Source organism: Coptis chinensis, chromosome 2 (genome assembly GCF_015680905.1).
Source record: "Coptis chinensis isolate HL-2020 chromosome 2, ASM1568090v1, whole genome shotgun sequence".
Lineage (NCBI taxonomy): Eukaryota > Viridiplantae > Streptophyta > Magnoliopsida > Ranunculales > Ranunculaceae > Coptis > Coptis chinensis.
In genome coordinates this window covers 39591075-39617554 of record NC_141457.1, presented here as the reverse complement: position 1 = coordinate 39617554, position 26480 = coordinate 39591075, and the positions used below count along the sequence as shown (strand labels likewise).

At 36.6% G+C, this 26480-nt stretch overlaps 1 protein-coding gene across 4 annotated transcripts; it reads right to left on the bottom strand.

Moving 5' to 3' along the window:
- Positions 1 to 17455: 17455 nt before the first annotated feature.
- On the bottom strand, positions 17456 to 25775 carry LOC147516001 (Amidase family protein). Of its 4 annotated transcripts, none has more exons than XM_086588718.1 (5): positions 25506 to 25775; positions 24314 to 24437; positions 24077 to 24231; positions 17961 to 18097; positions 17456 to 17872 (listed from the first exon to the last, which is right to left on the bottom strand). In XM_086588718.1, exons 1-5 carry the CDS (start codon positions 25570 to 25572, stop codon positions 17663 to 17665), a joined length of 693 nt encoding a protein of 230 aa, XP_086444844.1. In that variant the 5' UTR covers positions 25573 to 25775; the 3' UTR covers positions 17456 to 17662. The 4 variants fall into 4 exon arrangements, 2 of the variants coding, with proteins under 2 accessions (XP_086444844.1, XP_086444845.1); XM_086588719.1 differs by having other exon boundaries at positions 17456 to 17846; positions 25506 to 25774; XR_015210868.1 differs by having other exon boundaries at positions 17633 to 17846; positions 24077 to 24187; positions 25506 to 25521.
- Positions 25776 to 26480: the final 705 nt, after the last annotated feature.

Genomic DNA, 26480 nt, shown 5'->3' with positions numbered 1-26480 from the left:
TCACAAGCATACATCAATAAGGAAACTAACTTCTAAACTGGACCAAACTCTATTTAGGACCTTCCAATATAACTACTAAATGGCTATAGAAATAATGGAAATAGAAAATATGGTAGTGAATCAAATAGGAACCATGGATGTAAATTATATTCCTCCATGTCTTGTACTGCACCCACGTTGCACCAATTTGGGTCAAAACTGCAATGCAATGCATTGGCTGTTTCACCTGCCAGCATCCCAAGTCTACATTCTTTGGTAAGTTTTGCAGGTGAGATACCATTGTGCCACATGTACACTATACACTAGTAAGTAAGGGCATCTCCAATGGGGGGTATAAACCGTATAGAGTGAAAATTTTACACCCCAAATATAAAAAAAACTCTTTCCAATAGAGGTGTTATACCGTAGGTAATAGAGTATTAGTTGATAGAGAGGGTGGGGAATTTCCTCTCTCGCTATCAGCTAATAAAAAGCCCGGGCGACACTCGAACAGACGTCTGAGTAAAAAGAATTTCAGACGTCACTTGGAGTGACGTTTCAACCGTTGCAACTCAAACGTTACTTCAAGTGACGTCCCATTTAAATTTGAACTCCAATGTCATTCCAAGTGACGTTCCTGCTGTAACGGGCTAAAAACAATTTTTTTCGAATTTCATGTTCGAATTTCAAGTGCATAAACACTGTCACTTTTGTCTCTATTATTTTCCATTATAATTCTCTCCCAAGCTTTTTTTTTTCTTCTAATCAATGGATTCTCTACCTCAAGATGAAATTTCTCCAACACCCGCCAATGGAAAAAAAATAGAAACCGCCTATCGAATTTCACCATTAGTGAAGATGTGAAACTTTGTGAAAGTTGGCTAACAATTGGAGAAGATGGGATTGTAGGTGTGGGTCAAACTTCGGGTAATTATTGGCATCGAATAACAAATGAGTTTAAATTGCGCAATCCCGATACTCCACGCACTTTAGAATCAATCAAAGCGCGTTGACAAATGATTAACAAGGGTGTGAGCAAATTTGTTGGCTATATGGCACAATTGGATAACAATCGTCCTAGTGGGATTAGTATTCAAGATATGGTAACTCTATTTTGTTGGCTAATGATCGATTAACTCTATTTTTTTTAATTATTCCTCTTAATTATTATTTTTTCTTTTTACTTTTCTAACTTTTTTTTTTTTTTTTTGTAAGATGGTTAGAGCAAGAGTAGCTTACCAAGATCAAGAAGGTAACCCTTTTCCTTTTGACCATTGCTATCTTATGCTTAAAGATACCCCCAAGTGGCATAGGTTAATGGAAACAAAGAGAAAACCAAAGACTTTAAAGAAAATTCAAGGTGAGGGTCATCGAATGTTAATGATTCACAAACTCCAATTTGTTTAGATGAAGATGTTAATGTGTATACTATGACGACTAGTGATCTTATACGACCGAATGACGTGAAGAAGCAAAAAGAGAGAAAAAAGAGAGCTAGTGAAGCGGCAAAAGTGGTTGAGGGGTTTGTTAGCCGTGTTGAGTTGAGAATGGAAAAGCAAGACAAACTCTTAGAAACAACTTCAATCTAAGGATCGTTACCAAGAGTTGAAGAACAAAAAAATTGAAGCTATGGAAAGAAGAGAAGAAGCTAAAATTATGGCAATGGATCTTTCGGTTCTTCCGAATTTTCGACGTGAATACTTCGAAGAAAAACAAGCCAAGATTTACAAAAAGTGGAAGGAGACAATTGAACAAGTGGTGGTGTGGGGGGTTGGGGGAGTTTGAGATGTAATATTTATACTTGTTGTAGTATTTGTTCTTAATGTCTATTTACATTCTTTAAAATTTGAATCTAGTAGTAATTTTCAATTGGAGATGTTCTTTTATCAATCATTTCTTATATATATATTTAATAAAATCAAACATATAGAGTTGATAAGTTTAGATGTATTTTTCTTAGACTATGGTTGAGACTATGGCCTAAAATCAACAAATGAGTATTTACTTCAAAAAAATAATAATAATAATAAGACATGCAAGTTGTTTGACAATTAATCACAAATCACTCCATTTGAACCTCATTGAAAAAAAATAAAATATTGATTACTTTAACCACACATTCTACTTGACTCTCATTGAGAAGAATGCAAATTAATGAGCCCCACCCAACTATCATTCTCCCAAAAAAATTAATTAATTCATTGTCTCCACCTTCCAAATTATATAAGTTGGACTTCATTCTCTTCATAGATCAACAATTTTAGCATTTCAACAATGTCAAGAGAAGATAAAATTGCTTTCAACCAATCTCTTTTTTGGAACAATTTATTGGTTAATGATATGTTTCGTCCAAAAGTGGAAAATATAGTTGGCCCTATGATGCCACTAATTCAAGAAATTGTTGAGGAGGGAGAAGAGACTTCAAAGCATGGTGGCAGTGTAATGGGGAGAAATTATGTTCACCGCGATCAATTATATTGTAAGAACCATCTAAGGAGATTGTATTTTGTTGATAAGCCTATTTTTTATGATGGCTATTTTCGAAGAAGGTATGTATAGTTCTATTTTACTAATTTCGTATGTATATCATTTTAGTGTAGTGAGTTTATTTTTTTGTTTAAATTATTTATCATTTTGATGTAGTTTTTTATTTTATATTATTGCCACATTCTTTGTAAATTTTCTTAGTTATTTTAAGTGTGCATAGTTTCTATTTTAATCATTTTATTATTATTTTTAACAAAGGTATCGCATGCATCACCATCTTTTTTTGCGAATTTTAGCTAGTGTCCAAGAATATGACAATTACTTCGTAGACAAGAAAGATGGGATAGGAAAATGGGGAGTGTCCGGCTTACAAAAGGTGTTGTGTGCGGTTTGTATGCTCTCACAAGGTTGGAGAAAGTACATCTATAGAAAGTTTGATGCACTTTTGTGATGCTGTGAATGGTGTGTTTGAGGAACATTACCGTAAAACACCTACACAAGAGGATGTAAACCGTTTACTAGAAGTGAATGAGGCACGTGGCTTTCCAGGCATGCTAGGGAGCATTGATTGCATGCATTGGACATGGAAAAATTGTTCGGTCGAGTGGCAAGGGGACATAATAAAGAGCCAACCATTATTTTAGAAGCCGTAGCCGATCAAGATTTATGGATATGGCATGCATTTTTTGGTGTGCCAGGTTTCAACAATGATATTAATGTGCTCCATAGGTCTAATGTGTTCCAACCTCTTATTTCAGGTAATAAGAATATTAAAATTTTATGTGCTCCATAAATTTATCACCACATCTTATATTTTAAAAATTGCATTTCTTGTTCAGGTGAATCTCCTGCTTGTAATTTCATTGTAAATGGAAATCCGTATGGTATGGGATATTATCTTGCAGATGGTATTTATCCGCAGTGGGCTACTCTAATTCGAACTATCAAACGACCAATGGATGCAAAAGAAAAGAACTTTGCCATATTTCAAGAGTCATGTCGAAAGGACGTGGAATGTGCTTTTGGTGCTCTCCAATCACGATTTGCTATTGTGTGCGGTTCGGCACGCTTTTGGAAGCGGGAAGATCTTGGACACATAATGAAGACTTGTGTAATCCTCCACAACTTAATTGTTGAGGACGAGCGTGAAATTGGAGTTGCCAATTGGGAATCTCCAGAAGGGGATAGAAGAATTGCTTTGGAACAACCAGAAAATGAGTATCAACATGTTCTTAATTTGGTTAATCGATTAAATATCATTCAAAATCGTGCAACCAACATTCAATTAATTAACTCGAGACTTAATGGAGCATCTATGGGATTTCACTGGAGAACAATAATTGGATTAAATCTTCTTTAATTGTGTTATGTTTAATGTGTTGGAGTGTTGGACTATGGTTTACGTACTTTAATCATGATGAATTTTAGCTTATGATTTATCTATCTAATCTTACTTTTAATGTTTGATGTCAATTGAACATCTTAAAAAAAATTGGTAGAGTTTCCTTTGAATATTTAAACATATCATATAAGCACCTAAAAAAAATCGGCTGAGTATCATTTGAATATTCAACATATCATATAAGCACCTTAAAAAAAATTCGGCAGAGTATCATTTGAATATTCAACATATCATATAAGCACCTGTACTATTACAACCAAAAGTTCACATTGACATCAATTTGAAGTTCATAAAACTAGTACTCTTACAACCAAACAAATTTCATAACTCTCTGCCGCACAACACTAAACAAAAGCCTTCAAACTATTAGTGTATTTCCAGCAGGCTTCAAACATCTGCTACCATGGTGGCTGCTACAAAGCATTTCCAGCAGGCTTCAAACTTCTTGGTGGCTGCTAGCAAGCATTTCTAGCATTTCCAACATTTTCTATCATAAACATTGGATTTCTGTTCTTTTACAAATGAAAAGATATCGCATCAGGTCAAGTAGCATGGGAGGCCTTGAACTTGCCTTAGTGAAAGAAGATCGGATTTAATTAGACGATCAGTAGACTTCAATTAATGTCCTTGAACTGTCAGCCGTTTGTATAAACCTAGACAATCATCTTCACACAGTACCTTCTCGAATACTGTTGGTTTTCATGTTTGTGTTCATTTTGGCCTTGAACACTTCTTGGTTTTAGATAGTGCTTTTGAGACATTTGCCATTAAAATTCTCATAGAATCGACCCCACTTCGCACTAACATAGGTGATTTCTATAAAGAGTATCCTACAATACTCCACTTGGATAACATAACTTTCCAAGATATAGTAAATCATTAAAAGCTTGACTTATCCTGGGTCTCGCGGTAGATATACACTATCTTATATAGGAATGGGTTAGAGTATAATATTACTCTCCAGTGCTAACTGAGTCACAAACATAATTCAGTTGGCCCTTTGAACCTAGATTTTGGGATCTCCAGTCAACTAGGTTAATTTTTCCATTATGATGACTCTTGGTTGCTTATCTCAAAGGCTTTAAGCCCATTCTCCTTGATAATTTTTCAACTTGCTCTCTTGTTAAACCTTTTGTAAGCGGATCCGCAATATTATCTTTTGACCTTACATAGTCGATTGAGATAACTCCATTTGAGAGCAATTGTTTAACGGTATTATGTCTACGACGTATGTGTCGAGACTTCCCGTTATACATGCTACTCTGTGCTCTACCAATAGCAGATTGGCTATCACAGTGTATACATATTGCTTGCACAGGTTTAGCCCAGTTTGGAATATCCTCTAAAAAATTTTGAAGCCACTCTGCTCCTTCTCCAACCTTGTCCAATGCAATGAATTCTGATTCCATAGTGGACCTCGCTATGCACGTTTGTTTTGAGGATTTCCAAGAAACAGCTGCACCTCCAAGTGTAAAGACATATCCACTTGTAGACTTTGAGTCTTTAGTGTCAGATATCCAATTAGCATTGCAATACCCTTCTGGAACGGCTGGATATCTTGTATAGTGTAGTCCAAAATTCTGAGTATACTTTAAGTATCCTAAAACTCGCAGTATGACAGCCCAATGATTTCTGCCAGGATTACTCGTATATCGACTTAGCTTGCTCACAGAGTATGCTATGTCAGGCCTTGTACAATTCATGAGATACATTAAACTATCAAGTATACGAGAGTACTCTAGTTGAGATATGCTATCTCTAGTATTTTTGGCTAAATGAAGATTTACGTCAACTGGTGACCTTTTTGGTGTAATGTTATATTTCTTGAACTTTTCAATAATCATCTCAATGTAATGAGATTGTGATAGAACAAGTCCATCCTCTGTCCTAGAAATCTTAATTCCAAGGATAACATCAGCGACACCTAAATCTTTTATGTCAAACTTACTAGACAACATTTGTTTATAGATTTTGTGAGATCCATATTACTACCAAAAATTAGCATATCATCTATATAGAGACAAACAATGACACATCCCTTTTGAGTGCTTTTGACATAAACAGACTTGTCACACTCGTTTATTTTGAAACTGTTTGACAACATTGCATTGTCAAATTTCTCATGCCATTGCTTAGGTGCTTGCTTTCATCCATATAAGGATTTAACAGGCTTGCAAACTTTCCTTTCTGTCCAGGAGCAATAAACCCTTCGGGTTGTTCCATGTAAATTTCTTCATCTAACTCACCATTCAAGAATGCCATCTTTACATCCATTTGATGTATCTCAAATCCATGTATTGATGTTATTGTTATTAGCATCCTTATGGAAGTTATTCTTGTAACGGGAGAATAAGTGTCAAAATAATCCAATCGTTCGTTTTGTCAAAAGCCTTTAACCACAAGTCTAGCTTTAACTTGTCGATTGATCCATAAGTCTTAAATTTGTTTGTGAATATCCACTTATATCCCAAAGTCTTGGAACCTGGTGGTAAATCCACCAATTCCCATGTATGATTTTGCATTATGGATTCAATCTCGCTATTTATTACTTCTTTCCAATAAATAGCTTCTGGAGATGACATTGCCTTCTTGAACGTTGGAGGATTATTTTCCAACAAGTATGTTAGAAAATCAGGTCCAAAAGACGTTGACATTCTTGACCGTTTGATACGTCTAAGTTCCTCCTCAATTTTGCTTTGTGTAGGATGGTTACTAGTTGTAGCGTCTAAAGTTCTATTTGTTAAACTTGGCTCTATGCACATGTTATACGGAAACGTATTTTCAAAGAATGAAGCATTCCTTGACTCAATAATCGTATTAACGTATATATCTTGAATCTCTGATTGATGAACAAGAAAACGATATGCAATACTAATGTTTGCATATCCAATGAATACATAATCAATATTCTTGGGTCCTATCTTCACCTTCTTAGGTTTAGGGACTTCCACTTTAGCAAGACACCCCCACACTTTTAAGAATTCATAGGAAGTCTGTTGACCTTTCCACAATTTGTATGGTGTTTTAAGCGTCTTCTTGTTAGGAATCTTGTTGAGAATGTAATTGGCAGAAAGCAAAGCTTACCCCCACAAATTCTGGGGTAAACCAGAACTTAACAACATAACATTCATCATCTCTTTTAGAGTTCGGTTTTTGCGTTCTGCAATACCATTTGATTGAGGTGAATAAGGAGCTGTAGTTTAATGAATGATTCCATGTTCAGAACAGAAACCTTCAAAAGGTGATTCATATTCACCTCCTCTATCACTCCTTATAGCCTTAATCTTTTTGCTTAGTTGATTTTCAACTTCATTTTTAGTGTTTGAACACTTGAATTGCCTCATCTTTACTTCTCAACAAGTAAACATAACTATATCTAGTGCTATCGTCAATAAAAGTAATGAAATACTTTTTACCACCTCTAGTTTGTACGTACTTAAGATCATATATAACTGTATCACTATACCATAATAGGCTATTATTAACAGTCAGAAACAGTTACAAAAATATTTGTAACGCTTTTTATCCGTAACAGTTTGGGCGTGGGTAATCTGTTGCAAATTTTGCTAACGGTTTAGAATTGTTACAAAGCATTATTTTGCTAATGGTTATTAAGCGTTTGTAAAAATATTTGTAACGGTTTTTTACTACGTTCTTTTGTTAATTTTTTACAAGTCTACCAATGGTTTTACAACTTTTGTAACGGTTCAGGGGCGTTGGGAAATAATTCATGTTCGAAAAAAATATCACTTTGTAACAGTTTATAACCGTTACAAAGGGAATTATATTTGTAAAAATAATAATTATTGTTTTTCTTCATTGCTTGGGAGACTGCTGGACCGGCATAAAAATGCCCTCTTTGCCTTGTATACAAGGCAACATATATCACAATATGATTACACATGAAATATTCATTTATGGCTACAGATTCTAACTTACTCAGAAATCCCAATCCCAAATTTATACATTTAGCATTTCACACCGGCCAAATAAAGAAAACTTTTAAAATGAACAAGGCAAAAAATACCGTAACAATGGTGCAAGTACAAATAACCATCTAAATCACTCTTTTAACATGTAAGACTCTTCCATTCAAAGATGACGAAGAATTTAAGTAGATGCGAAGGCAATGCATTCTCCCACGAGCACCGGAAGACCATGCTAGGATGACATCTACCTGATTGAGCTTGACTGTTTTTAACAACACCCTAGACAATATCATCAGATCACAAAAGCTTGGGATAAATGAGCAAGAATATATGTAAACAAAAATCCATGAGAGTAAAAGGCTTGTGAGTTGAATTAGTAGTAACCTGAAATAAAAATAGAAGAAGCAAAGAACATGCACAAGTCCGATGTACCATATGTCTAATGAATAACGAGACCAAAGACCAGGTATATGGCACAAACAGTACAAATTCAAACAAGTCCCAAGTCGTAAACATTACATTATAGCGGTATCACAACTACTAAACTAACTAAAGATTGTGAAGAGCAAGCTAATTGTAAATGCCAACATACATACAAGATAACATTATATTTACGAGCAACGAATGAAATGAAAGGTAAATATAGTATAAATAAGAAAAGTTACTTATATTTCTACGAAGATACGAGGATTATACTTTACAAGAAACAAGAGAAAGACTTTGATGTGTTCGCTGATCTTAACCCCCCACCAATTAAATATTTTAAGTCATCATCTTTCACCTACAACAACCAACAATAAACATGATCAATTAACGTAACACCCCAAAACCTTATAACCCTATCAGCCACCTTGACAAAAGACATAAAAATTTCAATTGAATAAATATGACAACATAAATAGATTAGGGAAAAAAGTATTTCACAACAATTCCAAACGCAATTAAAAGAAAAAAAATATAAAAGTGAGAAGGGAAAAAGCAAAAAGCCATTACTCAGATTAATCCTATGGCACTCATTGTCAGTTGCACTCATTCTTCAGAACAAGATGATGAGAGGGTGATGACGTTGTGGTTTCTGATTTCTCTAGACCAACACACATACTTTAATTTGCCGAATCAATATCAATTCAATACATAGATAACATTTGTTTTCTCTAAAAAAAAATCAAACCCTAGAACATAAATTTTTAGGCTTTCCCTCTCTTGAAAATGTAGGGCGCATTTTTGAACTTTTCACTCAACACGGGTAGGATAGAGTCTGCTAACCAAGAAAATAGAATAACAACGACCATTTCTTATAATATGACGGCAAAACCCACTCATTTAAAAACCAAGGCCATTAACCGACGTTTAAGCCCGGTTATGGTTGTTGTTTTTTAAGCAAATTAGTGTAGTGTATATAATAAACATATAATCATATCTATAAGTGGATTACATGTACACCTGAAACAAAACCCACCCCCTTCTAACACACACACAAACCTGCAACAGACCCACCTTTTTTAAACGTCAGATACCCCCCCTCTTTTCGACACACTCATACATGAAGAAAGTTCGATCTCCACCCTTTTAACATGCACTGGGAAATTAGGAACACCCCCCATCCTCCCCTCTCCCCCCAACAAAAATTGAAAGACTAACATTGGATCTATCGAATTGGATTCCTAACCAAACATAACAGTATAGAAGTGATAAACCAACTCATCCGACCCCTCAACTTCATTTTTCCTGAAACATTACGACAACTCAGTTTTGACAAACCCATCCATAAACCAAGGCACATGCTTCTCCTGCAATTACTCAAACAATTGCAGAGCTACATCAAGAATATTTTGCATATAAAAGCCAACACATACAAACAATAACACCCAGTACAAAATGAGCCTTGAAAATTAAGAGGTCTCTGAAAATGAAGCATTTAGAGTACAAAACACACAAGCATTCAACAACTGCGACCACTAACAGCCAGTACAAATTGCAAATGTGGTTTCCTACACTTGAATTTAATGGGGCAGAGAGGACAAAAGGCAATAACAAGTACTTTACACATCCATAACAGTTATATTCACTATATTACACGCATTTACAATATATTCAGCAATAAAATATGATAAATTGCATAGAAAAATTCATATGAATTTTAAAAATTATACCTTCTAGCAAGAAACAAAACCCTCAAGGCCTCGAAGCTGTTAATTACTGGAATAGGATAGGAGTGGAAGAGAGATGAATGATAATAAATAGAACAAAACAAGATCAGTAAGAAAAACCAAAAAGTTGAAACAACTAGAAATGAAATAATACCCAGGTCTCATAAATAAGATCGAAATCAATTCCTTCAAAACAGTAAATCAAGAAAGAGATAGACTAATGGCCTGGAACCTAGATTCGTTCGCAAATTTTTTGTGGAAAACCCACACCTATTTTAATTTGTGCCCGAAATTTGAAGTGAAAAAATTGATTATCCGGTAACCCCACCTAAATTCATTATAACTTTTTCTAAAACAATGAAACCCCCACGAGCAATTTTTCAAACAACAACAAGTTTTGTTCTTTTCGACCTAGAAAATGAAGTGAGAATAGTTACCTAGAGGTGGTGGCGGCTGCTGCTACTTTGGACAAACAATCAGGGGAATATAGAGAGAAGAAGTAATTGATCCAGCCACACCTGGTTTGCAATTCTAAAACCCTCTTGGGACTTTGGGAGGAGATGAGAAACGATAGAGAGGGTTTGTTTATGTTGTTTTCTTTCTTTCTTTTTTTAAGTTTTTATGTTTTGTGCCAACAGTCCAGCATTAAAGGAGAGAGCGTGATATGTTTTCGTTTTTCTCTTTCCCAAAATTTCGTATTACCAACGGTTTCTAATTATACCTTACGGTTTAAAAAGCGTCATAAATTATTTCATAGAATTCTTGGAATTAACGTAACACTTTATCAAGTACTTAACGCCACAAAAATGTTACTAACCTTGCAACGCTACAAAAGCGTTACTAACTGAATTTTTCGTGTGTTACAAATTTCCTGTTTTGGTGTAGTGTATGTATTAAGTCTAGAGGTTCAGTACTTCTTTCAATGGAATGAAAGCATGATCTGGTTAACTTGGATTCTACACAAGTTTCACATTTATGGTGTGGGTCTATTTTTATTTTTGGTATATAGTCCAAATTAATTAATCTACGCAAGGTATCATAATTAACATGTCCTAATCTACTATGCCATACATGTGAAGACTCAATCAAGTAAACAGAAGATTCAACTTTATTGGCGCTCTTTGGCGCAATAGTAAAACAAGATATCCTAAAGAGCCCATCCTGAAGATTGCCTTTTCCCACGAATACATCATTCTTAGTTAGTACAAATTTATCAGAAACAAAGACTAACTTAAAGTCATTCTTGCTCAGCAGCGACCCAAAAACCAAGTTTTTGCGAATGTCAGGCACATAGAGCACCTCATTCAGAGTTAGTTCCTTCCCAGAAGTCAACTTCATCACCACCTTTCCTTTGCCTTCAACCTTGGACGTAGAAAAGTTTCCCATAAAGAGTTGTTCTTCCTTTTCCACAGCATGATAAGTGGTGAACATCGACTTGTTGGAGCATATGTGGCGAGTAGCACCAGTATCCACCCACCATTCCCTTTCATTTCCAATCATGAGACATTCAGAAATCAGAGCAGATAGGTTCATGTCATTAACATTATCAGAAAGCGTGTCCATTGTCACATTTGCTTCAGTCTTTTGTTTCTTGTACTTCTTTAGCTTGCGACATTCACTTGCCTTATGTCTAGCCTTCCCATAGTTGTAGCACTTGCCCTTGAACTTAGTAGGTATACTACTCTCTTCACCTTGAGCTTTATCTTGGCGCTTCCTCTTTTCCTTAGTACTTGATCCTTCCACAACATTGGCCTTTGCCACCATGGGATCCTTGCCCTTCTTCTCAGATAGGCAGTTATCTTCCTCTATCCTTAGACGGACAATCAGTTCTTCAAGATTCATATCTTTGCATTTATGCTTAAGATAGTTCTTAAAATCCTTCCAAGATGGTGGTAATTTCTCAATCATAGCAGCCACTTGGAAAGATTCTCCTAGGGTCATTCCTTCAGCAATGACATCATGGAGGATTACTTGAAGTTCTTGGACTTGGCTTATGACGGTTTTACTATCCGTCATTTAATTTGAAATCAAGAAATCTGCCAACTATGAATTTCTTCATGCCAGCATCTTCACTCTTGTATTTCTTGTCCAACGAATCCCAAAGTTCCTTAGCAGTCTTGAACACACTATACACATTATATAATGAGTCAGCCAACCACTAAGGATATAATTTCTACACAAGAAATCAGCATGAAACCAAGCATCCTTGGGCAAAACCTTCTCCTTCTCGGTTTCATCAGGGCTTACATCAGGAGCTTTATCCCACAAAAACCTTGCCAAGTTAAGGGTGGTCAGATAGAAGAGCATCTTCTGTTACCAGCGCTTGAAATCAGTTCCATTGAACTTTTCAGGCTTCTCCCCATGAGGAACAGAATGGGAAACAGCTGTAGGAACAGTAACATCAGGAGTAACTGGTGGTGTTGCCATATTCTGAAATACAACTACACTTTGTTATTCCCTTAAACCAAAAAAGAAAAGAAAACAGAAACAAATTCTGTTCGGTAAAGAAGAAGAAGAAAATAAACTATGTCTTAAGTTGTTAGGACTATACAACTTAATTGTACTTACTCTTTACCAATTACCAAACTATACAAACCTTTTATCTTGTAAGTGTCTTGTACTTCTTAATTAAATTCGAGCCTAGTGTAGATACACTATGTCATTAAGACAAATTTTCTCCCTCACGGTGCTTGAAGGTTAATGGGAAACTGTCTCCCAAGATTCCCTTCTATAGAAAGCTAGCACTTCAATTCTATGAAATCAGCGAACACAACATAGTATTTGACTAAAAACAGGGGGAAAAGAGAAAGATCAGAACTCTGTGTGATCTGGTGTGTCTTTCTCTCCAAATTCATCCACTATTTATAGGTGAGTGGTGCCACTTCGACACAACACAGTAACTCTTGGGAAAAAGTAAGCAACTCTTTGAAAAGTCACATGTTTCGAAAAAACACACCATTTCGGCATAAAGCACTATTTCGAACCAGTGCCTATTTCAAAAGGTCACACCTTTTCGGCATGATGCACTGTTCCAAACCAGTGCACATTTCGAAAGGTCGTACCTTTTCAGCATAATTCACTGTTTCGAACAAGTGCATCCTTTTGAAAAGGTTTTTCTCACTTTACGTACTGTTTCAAGAAAAACCCATTTCATCTCAAGTGGGGTAACTTGGGAGACAAACTACTCATTCATATTTTAATGGATTTGAGCAAATTCATTTTTCTAACAAGAATAACGTGTTGATTTAGATAACATAGTCGATTGAGATAACTCCATTTGAGAGCAATTATCTAACAATGTTATGTCTACGATGTATGTGTCGAGACTTCCCGTTATACATGCTACTCTGTGCCCTACCAATAGCAGATTGGTTGTCATAGTGTACACACATTGCTGGCACAGGTTTAGCCCAGTTTGGAATATCCTCTAAGATATTTCGAAGACACTCTGCTTCTTCTCCAGCCTTGTCCAATGTAATGAATTCTGATTCCATAGTGGACCTCACTATGCACGTTCGTTTTGAGGATTTCCAAGAAACAGCTGCACCTCCAAGTGTAAAGACATATCCACTTGTGGACTTTGAGTCTTTAGTGTCAGATATCCAATTAGCATCGCAGTACCCTTCTGGAATGGCTGGATATCTTGTATAGTGTAGACCAAAATTCTGAGTATACTTTAAGTATCCCAAAACTCACAGTATGGCAGTCCAATGATCTCTGCCAGGATTACTCGTATATTGACTTAGTTTGCTCACAGAGTATGCTATGTCAAGCCTTGTACAATTCATGACATACATTAAACTACCAAGTATACGAGAGTAATCTAGTTGAGATATGCTATCTCTGGTATTTTTGGCTAAATGAAGATTTACGTCAACTGGTGACCTTTTTGGTGTAATGTTATATTTCTTGAACTTTTTAATAATCATCTCAATGTAATGAGATTGTGATAAAACAAGTCCATCCTCTGTCCTAGAAATCTTAATTTCAAGGATAACATCAGCGACACCTAAATCTTTTATGTCAAACTTACTAGACAACATTTGTTTGGTAGATTTTATGATATCCATATTACTACCCAAAATTAGCATATCGTCTACATAGAGATAAACAATGGCACATCCCTTTTAAGTGCTTTTGACATAGACAGACTTGTCACACTCGTTTATTTTGAAACTGTTTGACAACATTGCATTTTCAAATTTCTCATGTCATTTCTTAGGTGCTTGCTTTAATCCATATAAGGATTTAACAAGCTTGCAAACTTTCCTTTCTTGTCTAGGAGCAATAAACCCTTCGGGTTGTTCCATGTATATTTCTTCATCTAACTCACCATTCAAGAATGCTGTCTTTACATCCATTTGATGTATCTCAAATCCATGTATTGATGTTATTGCTATTAGCATCCTTATGGAAGTTATTCTTGTAACTGGAGAATAAGGGTCAAAATAATCCAATCCTTCCTTTTGTCTAAAGCCTTTAAGCACAAGTCTAGCTTTATACGTGTCGAATTATCCATCAGTCTTTAATTTCTTTGTGAATATCCACTTATATCCTAAAGTCTTGGAACCTAGTGGTAAATTCACCAATTCCCATGTATGATTTTGTATTATGGATTCAATCTTGCTATTTATTGCTTCTTTCTAATAAGTAGCTTATGGAGATGACATTGCCTCCTTGAACATTGGAGGATTATTTTCCAACAAGTATGTTAGAAAATCAGGTCCAAAAGACGTTGACATTCTTGACCTTTGAATACGTCTAGGTTTCTCCTCAATTTTGCTTTGTGTAGGATGGTTAGTAGTTGTAGCGTCTAAAGTTCTATTTGTTGAACTTTGCTCTATGCACATGTTATACGGAAACGTATTTTCAAAGAATGAAGCATTCCTTGACTCAATAATCGTATTAACATGTATATCTTGAATCTCTGATTTATGAACGAGAAAATGATATGCACTACTATTGTTTGCATATCCAATGAATACACAATCAATAGTCTTGGGTCCTATCTTCACCTTCTTAGGTTTAGGGACTTCCACTTTAGCAAGACACCCCCACACTTTTAAGAATTCGTAGGAAGTCTGATGACCTTTCCACAATTCAGAGCTTCGAAGCTTGGAGGGAGCATTCATGGCGTCGCCTGTTTGGATTGTTGTTTGAACTTTGGTGTTTTTAAGTTGAGATTCTTGGTTTAGTGTTGGTTGTAGTGGAAGGGTTAAATACTAGATTGGGTGGGGCTGTTGAAGCTCCAGAGAAGCCATTAATGGTGTCGATCCCGATTTTTTTAGTATAATGGAATCACGAATTGTTGGTATAGGTACATAGGGTTTTTCTCCAGGAACCAAACCGCTAGGTTCATATTGGATATAGATGGCCGGTGGTGGCTGCATAGGTGGTGGAGGCGCTGGTGAAGGGAGGAGGAAGAAGGAGAAGAAAACGTGCTCTTGTTTTCTTTTTAGCTGGGCTTGGGTTTGGGCCGGCATGTGGGCTTAGATGTTTTAAACTTTAGATTTTCATTTTTGGACTTAAGTTTAGACTTTGGGCCTTAGTCTCTGGGCTTTTGGGTTAGAGGAGTTTAGGTCTGGTTGACTGCTGTTGACTATTGGCAGGTTGACTGTTGACTGTTGACCGGGGTTGACTTTGACCAGTTGACCCAAATTTGACTTTTATCTCGGATTATGATTCGGTCTATTAGGATAGTTCTAGGATTATTAGCATGCTTGACTTTAGGCTAAGACCTTTCTAAATATACTTGTGTACGTGTATTTACTACTCTGTGATATGCCAGTCTTTTATGATACACAACGTTATGACACTTAGACATCCATAATAATTAATAACGCGTAAACCAAAAATACAAGAAACAAGATACTCTTTCGTTCTCTGAAATAATATATGCAATAAAGTTCAATAATGCCTAAACAAATTTACAGCACCCTTTTAGAACTCTCCACGCCTCAAGTTTTGAAATTGAGTTTTATGACTGATGATGTCATATGTTAGGTGGACATTTATTGAATGTGCCATAAATGTCCCGTTAGCATTATATATGGGTATTCATTGAATGTGCCATGAATGACTCGGGTATTCATTGAATGTGCCATGAATGACCAGATTGTTTGGACTGCCCTAAAGAGGAACTAAGGTATTCGCCTTGCGGGTTAGTTGTATTCCTTTAGTGTACTGGAATGTAGGGTTGGGTATTCCTTGAATGTGGCGGGAATGACCGAGGGCATTCATTGAATGTGCCATGAATGGCCCGTTAGTGATATGATAGGTATTCCTTGAATGTGGCGGGGAATGACCTAAGGTATTCATTGAATGTGCCATGAATGACTGAGTTTTTGTGCCCAAAGAGGTCGTGAAATATGTGTATGAAATCCCGAGGTGGCTATGATATTGTGGTATCTGATGGGAGAGAGGCACACAGGAATGTGTGATTTGGCAAATGTGTGGAGTGCAAATCGTGGAGTAGGTACTAAAGGGTGGGTGTATAAGAAAAGTAATTGATTAATTGATAAGAGAAATTGATTTGATTATGCGAGTGTGTTTGGGCTTACATTTGAATACCTATAGGATATCTACATATGTTATATAAAATTTCTAACTTTCTTTTGCAAGAGGGTAGGACTTAATAATATTTTGTGCAGGGACGCGGTCCTACCCTAATACAGCAGTGGATATCGATAAGTTTTAGTTCTATTACTTAGTTATTAAAACAAGTTATTATAACGAGTTAATAAGACGGGAGTCTTGCTTGGGAAGAAACTATGTCGGTTGAAATGATGGAACTACCTGTCTTCCAAGCTGAGAATGATTATATTATGATATATTTAAGGTGTTAGTTGAATAAGTAAATATTGGAAATGTTTATATGTGGTTAGTCTACTCATACCAGCAAATTCCATTTTGCTGACCCATGTTTGCTTTGTTTTGGCAACGTGGGTGTGTTCTTGGGAACATAGGTGGAAGGCAGTGGAACCGCGACGCGTGATTTGGATTCTTGCCTGGAGCAGTCCGTTAGTTCTTTTATTATGTCTGATTCTTATTGAAAGGATGTAATAACATAGTTTATATTTTCAGCATGACATGAGAACATGGTAGTGAGGACTATTATTCAGAGAGTCTGTTTGATGTTTTGTTTGGACAGGAGATAGCTTAATAAAGTGATGGTGGAAAATTGTTGGGATTATGTTAATTTAAGTTGATTCTTGTATGACGTGGGTTTTAGGTTTTGACATGTGTTGTATCCACCCCGTCATAGCCTGGGTTTTTAGACAATTGAACCGAGTGATGTTTGAGATATTTATATTTCAAACATTCACTTCGCAATTGTTTCGAAATTCGGGTTGTGACAAATTGATGATAAAATGTTAACTTCCATAGTGAAATTTAATATGCCTTAAACAGAATCAACCGTGTAATTCAGTTTAAAAGGAACCATGTTAACCCCCTTTGACGAAAAAACAACAACAACCTGGTGAGATATTCCAGGAAGCTTCAGTATAGAGATTAAAGATCATAACGTTAGATATAACTGTGAAATCCAAATCCATAAAGGCCTACTTTTAATGTTCAAAGGGTTAATGTTCAAAGGGGACATGGTCAAAGCAATGGACCTTTGATCATTTCCAAGCAAACATACTTCTTTACTCATGAAACATTTGCATAAAATGCAGTTGAAGTAGAGTAATGTTGTTCATTTAATTGACTTTCTAATGTAAAAGCAACAGGTACAATGTAGAAACAACCTCCATGTCCGCGTCTTCAAGATACCCAACCGTGAGCTTTCTGATGTCAATTGAAAATGGGTCCTCAATTAAAATTTCTCTTGATGAGAGGTCATCTGGATCCCTTCCCCTTACAGCATCCAAAACAACTGCACAATCCATGACATTTCTGCAGAATGGGCCAAGCTTATTATCCTGTTGAATAAAAATGTTGTAGACTGCATAGCTATTTCTGAGGAGAGAAGAAATAGATACTCTACACAAGATGATAATGCTAACATACCAAGCTTTCAGAGATGCTCATAACACCGGATCGGCCGGCAGTTCCAAAAGTTGGGCGCAATGAGGTCACGCCACAACGACCAGCAGGATAGGTCATGGATCCAGCTGTCTCTGAACCAATAGCAAAAGCAGCCAAATCTGCGAACAATGCAAGTAAATCATCTGATAAACATGTACGCACCATTACCAGACTAGAATAGTACTATAAACTATTATAGTGAGGTAGGCACTTGAATTTTCTATAATGAGCGACATGGAAGGATTCCATCTTATTTCAGGTGGTAGCATCTACTATAAATGCAAAATTTAAACCTTCTAAAATTTAGTAAGTTATATCTGTCTAAGTTAATGTCAGTGGGAGAACTCAACCCTTACTTCATGATTGGGGTTTTTGTGGCTAGAGGAAGCGGGAGAAATTAGAGCACATGTTGAGAAGAAAACCATTGGAAGGAAACCACGAAGTTAAACCTGTAATATTCTATAACGTGGAAATATTATTATGTTTGGATATCATTACATAGGGACTCACTCTCCTTAAATAAGGAGTGAACACATACTTAGACTGCTACCTACTTAATGTGGGACTAAACCACATACTAAAACTTATATATATCTCAACACTCCCCCTCAAGCCAAAATATATAGACTCTGTATATTTCAAGCTTGCAATTACAATGCCAACCCCAACAAAGTAAATTCATAAAACTCCCCCTTTATATACAAAGATATCACATAAAGTATCCCTGCTAAATACAAAGATATTAAACTCCAAGCTCTAGCCGTAAGCATCATCCTCGAACAAGCACTAACAACATCAACAAACAAAAACAAAGGATCTGGACTCGTAGGTCTCGGTAGCTCCAAAATGCTCCAGGCATATGCCGTGGAAGCTCCAATAACAATTGCTCCTCATGTAGAGGTAGCTCAAGAACTGGGTGCAACGAACAATGGATTAAATGCTTGACCACCAAGAACAAAGGCTGAGGTGGATCCAAGAATCAATACTAAACAAATAAACACCAATTATAGGTGATGTATCCAATTTAATCATGAACAACTTAGGGAGATGCAACCAAACCAACTATAAAGAATTTCATCCAAAAGCCAATTGTTCAGCACATAACAACTCTCATCCATTAGTACCTTATACCAAAACTTCCAACGCCACTTGGATAATGCAGAAGCAAATACTTCCAATACTCCCCCCCAAATCCAAAGACATATACTCAACTCTTTATAAGCATCTTGTTGCAGACAAATAATGGCAGCATAAAAAATAATGAATTACCTCAACAAAAGATAGTAAAAGTCTGTGAAACACTAGAATACTTGGCACCTAGAAAAGGGAATCAAACCTTGAAAAGATTAACCATCAATGATGGTAGCATACGATAAACTCCTCAATAAGAGGGCTAAAACAAAAAGCCAGTGAAACACCAGAGAACTCAGCACCACGACATAAAAGGGAGTCAAACCCTTACAAGCTGAACCATAAAACGGAGTCAAACCCTTACAAACGAAAGTACTTATCAACCAACTAATAATCATCAGAGAGTCTTACCAAATCATACAAGTTGAGAGGAGGAGAAACTTGGCATGTATCTCTCAACCAAAAAACAGATCAAGTCAGCCAAGAGATTGAGAGCTCACCAACAAAACTAAAGGAATAGAACAAACAATAATACCACTAAATTGGTAGTGAATAGTAACATGGTGAACAGTAAAATCAAGAGCATAAAAAGAATAGAATCAATGAGAACACCACCAGATCTGCTCGCTGGAAAAAATATCCAACTCACATAAACAATATCACCAAAAAGAATAAAAGAATCTAACAAACTAACCTGTAAAAAAGAAAATTTTCATAACCAAAATCCGGCCAACAGCTGGTCACTGGTCGCCGGATTCCCATCACCGGATTCCGGCCACCGGTGACCAGAAAACACGAAGCCTTAAGCCTAAGTCTAAACCCTAGAGCTCCGATACCATGTAAAATTCTATAACACATAAATATTATTATGTTTAGATATCATTACATAAGGACTCATTCTCCTTAAATAATGAGTGCACACATACTTAGACTACTACCTACTCAATGTGGGACTAAACCACATACTAGAACTTATATATATCTCAACAAAACCAATTGCAAACTTTAAATGACTAGACTTGTATTTATTTGTAAGGAAATTATAACTTAAAAAAAAATGAATCTTCACAAGTTATTTGCACCATAATACAACCTAAGATTACATTACATATTGGCACATAAGTCTAAACTCTAGAGAAGTACTTGAACCCTAGCATGCTTTGCAATCATAAGTAAATAGCATAGTCCTTTGGCAAGCATAACCTTAGCAATTCTAATAATTGATCAAGGACCTTTTCATATAGGTTGCCGTGTCAGATACCGACATGTGTATCTGTGTCAATGTGACTTAGATTTTTCTCAAGCATAGATAAATTTTTTTCTTTTTTTTCCCCTATCCAACTCTCTTTAAAAAAAAAAAAAAAAAAAAAAAAGTCATAATGAACATCGCTTTGGCACTAGGAGGTTTCTTCAGCAGAAGCAGATTCTCCAAGCATTGACTACTTGCAACGAACCGGGGGGGTATTTTTCAGCTTTTAGAGTCAGTTTTGGGTTCAGGGGCGGACCTAGGAGAGGGCTGGAGCAGGCTTTAGCCCAGGGTCCTTTTGCCGAAAAAAAAATACTATACTACCTAAATATAACCCAGGTGAGAAAATATAACTCAAGTGAGAAAATAAAACTTTGTTGTTTCTAGACCATTTCATAACTAGCTAGCTAGGGTCTGACAATACTAATAGATCATATTTACTATATATTCTCTCATCGTTTTTTTAGCTGGCCGACTTCCACTCACATGGTTTCCACAAGATTACAAAAATACGTAACCAAGCTCCCCATAACTTCAATGCAACTCATACCAGATACTGCAAAGGGTTATCTTGGACGAATATATAAGTTAGTTCTACAACGGAAATGCCATCTTTGCTTTTGGCCATGGAGTGAGCTACACCGCATTCAATTACAATAGCATTTCAGTCACTCATAAGTTTATTTCACTTGAATGACAGTTATCGATGAGATGCAGACAAGTCAGGTCCTTAAATTGCATTGCTTGATTTGGTGGAATGTAGGTTTTAGATATGTGAAAATTGTTGTTTGAAAATTGAAATGTTGATATAGTTCGATGGTTATGAAATTTTGTATGTTATGTGTTAATGTGTCGTCGTGTCGATATGTACTGTTTTTCTTCTTTGGATTTGAATTTTGGTGCTTGTTAGAATCAAAATTATAGAAAGAAATGATTTTGACGCCCGCAAGACTCGTAAAATACCGTTCAAGTAGTTTTACTTTTTAAATAGATTTGTAGTCGAACTTGATTTGATATTTTGATGAATTAGTATATATTTGGCTACTTGTGAATTCTAGTATTTCAATTGTTTCTTTAGAATGGGTCTATTATTTTGTTTGTTTAAGACTCTTGCTATTGTTGTTTAGCCTGGAGAGAGTTGAAATGCTTGGTCCGCCCCTGTTTAGGTTCCTCTACACCGCTTGTACGACAGCAACCTTCCTCTAGCTATAATGTGCGTAGGTGTTTGCAGAAAATCTCTGATGGGCACTTTTCAACGACAGTGAAAGCTTTGTCTTCTTCAGGGGTAGCCCCTAATACCCCAGAGACTCGAGCTATGCTAAAGGCAAAGCACCCTAGGTGCCCTCCACCTTCCAGACCAACCATTCCTCTCGAAGGGCCTCCTTTGTCAGTTGAGAAAGACATGGTATTGACATGCATTAGGTCCTTCCCTAAAGGGACATCTTGTGGTCGAGATGGGCTTCGTGCTAAGCATTTGTTGGATGCTATGAGTGGTGCTGCTTCTGCTATTGGTACAGACCTTATGAAAGTTATGACGCTTGTGGTGAACTTATGGCTAGCAGGTCAGTGCCCACATGCTTTGGCTGAATTTGTGGCTAGTGCGCCACCTACGCCTCTCTTAAAGCCAGATAACAGCATTCATCCAATAGTAGTAGGTATGGTTTGGCGTCGTCTTGTATCTAAAATTGCTATGAAAGGGGTGGCTAGTGATATGGTCCAGTACTTGGGTGATTTTGAGTTTGGGGTTGGTATGCCTGGAGGAGCGGAAACAATTCTGCATGCTGTTAATCGATTTGTGCATGACAATGCGGATAATAGCTCTTTCTCTATGTTACTTGTGGATTTTCAGAATGCTTTCAACCTTGTTGATCGAGCATCTATGCTGAATGAGGTTCGCTTATAGTGCCTTTCTATTGGTCCGTGGGTGGAATACCTACACAGCCAACCAGCTAGGTTATACCTGGGGGAAGATCGCATTTGGTCCGCAACAGGGATTCAGTAGGGTGACCCATTAGGCCCACTTCTTTTTGCACTAGTTTTACATCCACTAGTGTTGTGTATTCAGTCTACTTGTCATTTAGAGTTACATGCATGGTACTTAGATGATGGGACTGTGATTGGTGACACAGAGCAGGTTGTGATAGCATTACACATTATCCGAGAAGCAAGGTCGTCATTAGGGTTTGTCCTTAATGAGACCAAGATAGAGATCTTTTGGCCATCAGTGGACCCACGACGCTTTAACCTTGCTCTTTTTCCTGCTAGTATATCTAGGTCGCAGCTTGGGGTCAGGTTACTTGGAGGAGTTGTCAGCATGGATACATCTTTTATCTCTGGTCTGGTTCGTAAGCGTGTTGAGAAAAGTCTTAAGCTGCTGGATACACTTGCGCAGCTGAAAGACTCGCAGTGTGAACTGACTCTTTTACGAGCATGTGTAGGGTTGCCTAAGTTGATATTTGCTTTATGTACTTGTCTACCTGCGTATTTTTGGGAAGCAGCTAACATGTTTGACCATGGTCTTCGGTCTGCTATTTAGAGAATTGTTGTTTCTGATGGACCTGGTTTTGGGGATCTCCAGTGGCGTAGTGGCGTTTGTCTGACCCTTCCACTTCGTCTTGGTGGCCTTGGTATATGTTGTGCAAAGGATGTCATCAGATTTTCTTTTGTAGCCTCACAGATTCAGATCGAGGAGCTCTAAAACCACATTCTTAGATATCGTAACACTACGCCTATGGGTGATGTTTTTGATAGTGCCACTGCTGAACTGCATATGCATCTTCCTAATTTTGACCTCAGTATTCTGACCTCAGAGGCTGCCGCCCCTAGCAAGCCACAGAATGTCTTGGCGGAAGCCTACTACGGTAAGATTATTATAGGACTTAAGAGGGAATTTGATTTGTCTGATCGGTAGAAAGCTGTTATTAGTTGCCTACAGTCTGGACATGCCAAGGACTTTCTCCTTGCTATTCCTATGGATGGTCTTGGACAACGCATGTTACCGGTTGAGTATCGGGCTATCCTTCGCTACAGCCTCATGATCCCTTTGTATACTGATGGTGATCGATGTCCTGTGTGTCTGAAGAGTTGCCTTGACACTTTTGGAGATCATGCAGCACAATGCAAATACTTTCCAGGGTTCAAATACAGACATGACCATGTATATGATATTTTGCATGATGCAGTCTGGCGTGCTGGTATACAATTGAAAAAAGAGGCTCCTGTCAATTTCCTCACTGATCCTAGAGAAGGTAGATCGACTCTTCGCTCTGCAGATATCTTGATATATAGCTGGTATGATGGAAAACATGCAAGTGTGGATGTCACAGGGGTATCTTTTTTTGTTGGTTTTGGTAATAAAGTTTTTGGAGTAGAACAAACAGCTAGTAGTGCAGTTGCAGCGAAAGTGGAGAAACATGAAAGAGCGTGCATGGCTAACCAACACTGTTTCATCCCGTTTGCGTTTGATACATTTGGTTTTCTAGCTCCAGATGTAGTTGAGTTGCTTAGGAGGATGCAGAAAGTGTTAGACAACAATGTGATGACAGCTGGCTCTCACCAATATGTGTTTAGGAGGATTGGTTTTTCCATTCAGAAGGGGCTAGCGGCGCAATTTGTAGTGCGTTTGACTTCTAATTCGTTTGTTTGATTTATTTTTCATACTAATAAATATATATTGTGGCAAAAAAAAAAAAGGTATTAACATAAGAAATCTAAGAAAAACCTGCTGATGTGGTGGCTGCAGGGCCAGTTGATGAACTAGTACATAATTCATCAAAGTTCCATTGGTTCGGAGTCCTTCCTCCAAACCAGATGTCATCATATGCTAGTGATCCTGTAACAAGCTTCACAATAAGAACAGCTCTAGCAGATCTCAACCTATACCACTATAAAGAGTTGAGAGTGCCAAAATCGTAAGAAAAAAAATCAATTACATACTCAAAAGTGATGAAGCACAGACCTCTTATAAACCCAAGCTTCTATGTCAAGAACTTGATCCTTGAAAGTTGTTGACCCCCAAGTAGTCTTATAATGAGGCACTGAAATTATGTCCTTCAATCCATAGGGAATTCCATGGCGGAAACCTAAAAATCAGTTCCAACATTCATACGTGAAAAAAAAAAAATCCTTTCTAACATAAAAGAGTAATATCTAATAATTGAGATAAACTTTTTAACTGAAAACTGAATACTGTCAAACCACAATCTTGTTCATGTTCTAACGAAACTATGTCTTCACAAGCGCAGGACACAATGATAGATGAAAACCCAGTAGGAGATCTGGCCAAGGAGTATATGATCACTTGATCTAGTGCTTTCTCAATACCATAATTGGGGCCACACTCTGGCCAAGAAAAAGTTCCTCTTTTGAAAGATGACATCTTGGTCACATTGTTCTTAGAATATAATATCTCATTAGCTCGCCTTTTTTTATGTGATATTGTTCGTAGAAACAAGAACAACGAGAAATGCCAATTAAATTGAATTTAACTAACACCCAGAGCTAGGGTTTTAGTCTTCAAATAATGCAATTCCATCTTTTTCTGTGAAATCAGGTTACTTTACCTTTATGTAAATGTGAGATCAGGTATTGTAGTTTAAGTTTATTGTTTATTGCAATGGTTAAAAGTAGGAATAATGGAGTTGACATAACATGTTCTATTTTTATAACACTAATTAGGTGATCAAGGCACTCATATTATCTATATCATGATAGTAAACTCATATAGAAGAGCTGAATGGAGGAATAGCATGATAGTATGCAAGAATTTCTAAACATTTTCATGCTAAAATACGCGTCTCAAATAGTTGGCCAGGTGCTAGAGGCTCACTAGGTTAAAGAGTTGATGCTTTAATAAGAAAAAAAAAACTAATCAATTTGTTACTAAATAATTCACATCATCGACACACATGACACATCATATGACATTCAGGAGGCTCACAAAGACTTCAATTATTTTATCATGCAATTACTCCTTTTAGCTCTAAAGATCAACCTTTCCTTCAGTTTCAATTTTTGTCTAGTAAAAGTTGTTTAAAGTGGTGTCCTGCTTTTCGCTATACATGGAAATCTGTAATTGGTAAAATAGGTGTGAATCTGAAGTCACAATGAAAAAAAAGGATCAATTATTAGGATGGAGGAGAAAGATATACCTAAATACACCCCCTGCTCAAGTAAACAGTAAGCTTCTTTTGCCTGCTTGTATGCTAAGTCTTCCATATAAGAAATCACGGCTTCAAGAGCGTGGTTATACCTACCATACAATGTCGTTAACAAAATGCACTTAAACCCACAAACATTTCTCTAATAAACCGGATATTTTGTTTCCGTTGGACATGATATATCTAACTTTTGAGTTCTAACATATCGGCTATCTAACGTTAAACATCTGATCCACCAAACTATTCAAGCTAAGAAATAGTTGGAGAAAATGAGTGGATGTAAAATATATATTGGAATATTGTGTGTTTAGTATTTGAGTAATACTACACTTACACGGGAAAAATGACACACTCAAGACACAGTCACGTGGCATATTGCAATATCAATGTTGCAATAGTGAAAAAAAGAGCCAAAAATCTATTTTCTCTCACTCAAAACACTTCTTCTCTTTCCATTATCATATTTCCATTTTTATTTTGCCATTCTCACTTTTCTTCATAGCAAACCTTCCATTCCATTGATTTTTCATAGTACTGCAGTGGTTTTCATGATGTAACATTGATGTTGAAGTGATATTTCTCTGTGCAACATTCACGTTGCAATGGTTCTCATGGTGTAACATTGATGTTACAGTGATATTTCTCGGTGCAACATTGACGTTGCAGTGGTTTTTATGGTGCAACATTGATGTTGCAGTAGTGATTTTTCATAGTGCAACATTGATGTTGCAATGCCACATCATTGTGTCAAATTCTCTGTGTTAGTGTAGAATTATTGTTAGTATTTACCACTCATTTTTCAAAAAATATTGGCAGTCATTGACATATTTTCGGCAATGTTTGAGTAAACTTCAGCATATTCACCGTGTGTATGTGCAGTTAACGAACAAGGAATCAAAATGTGCTTAAAGTAACATACTTGCTTCAAAAGAAGCATTTACGTACCTCTTCAATCTCATAAGAAAT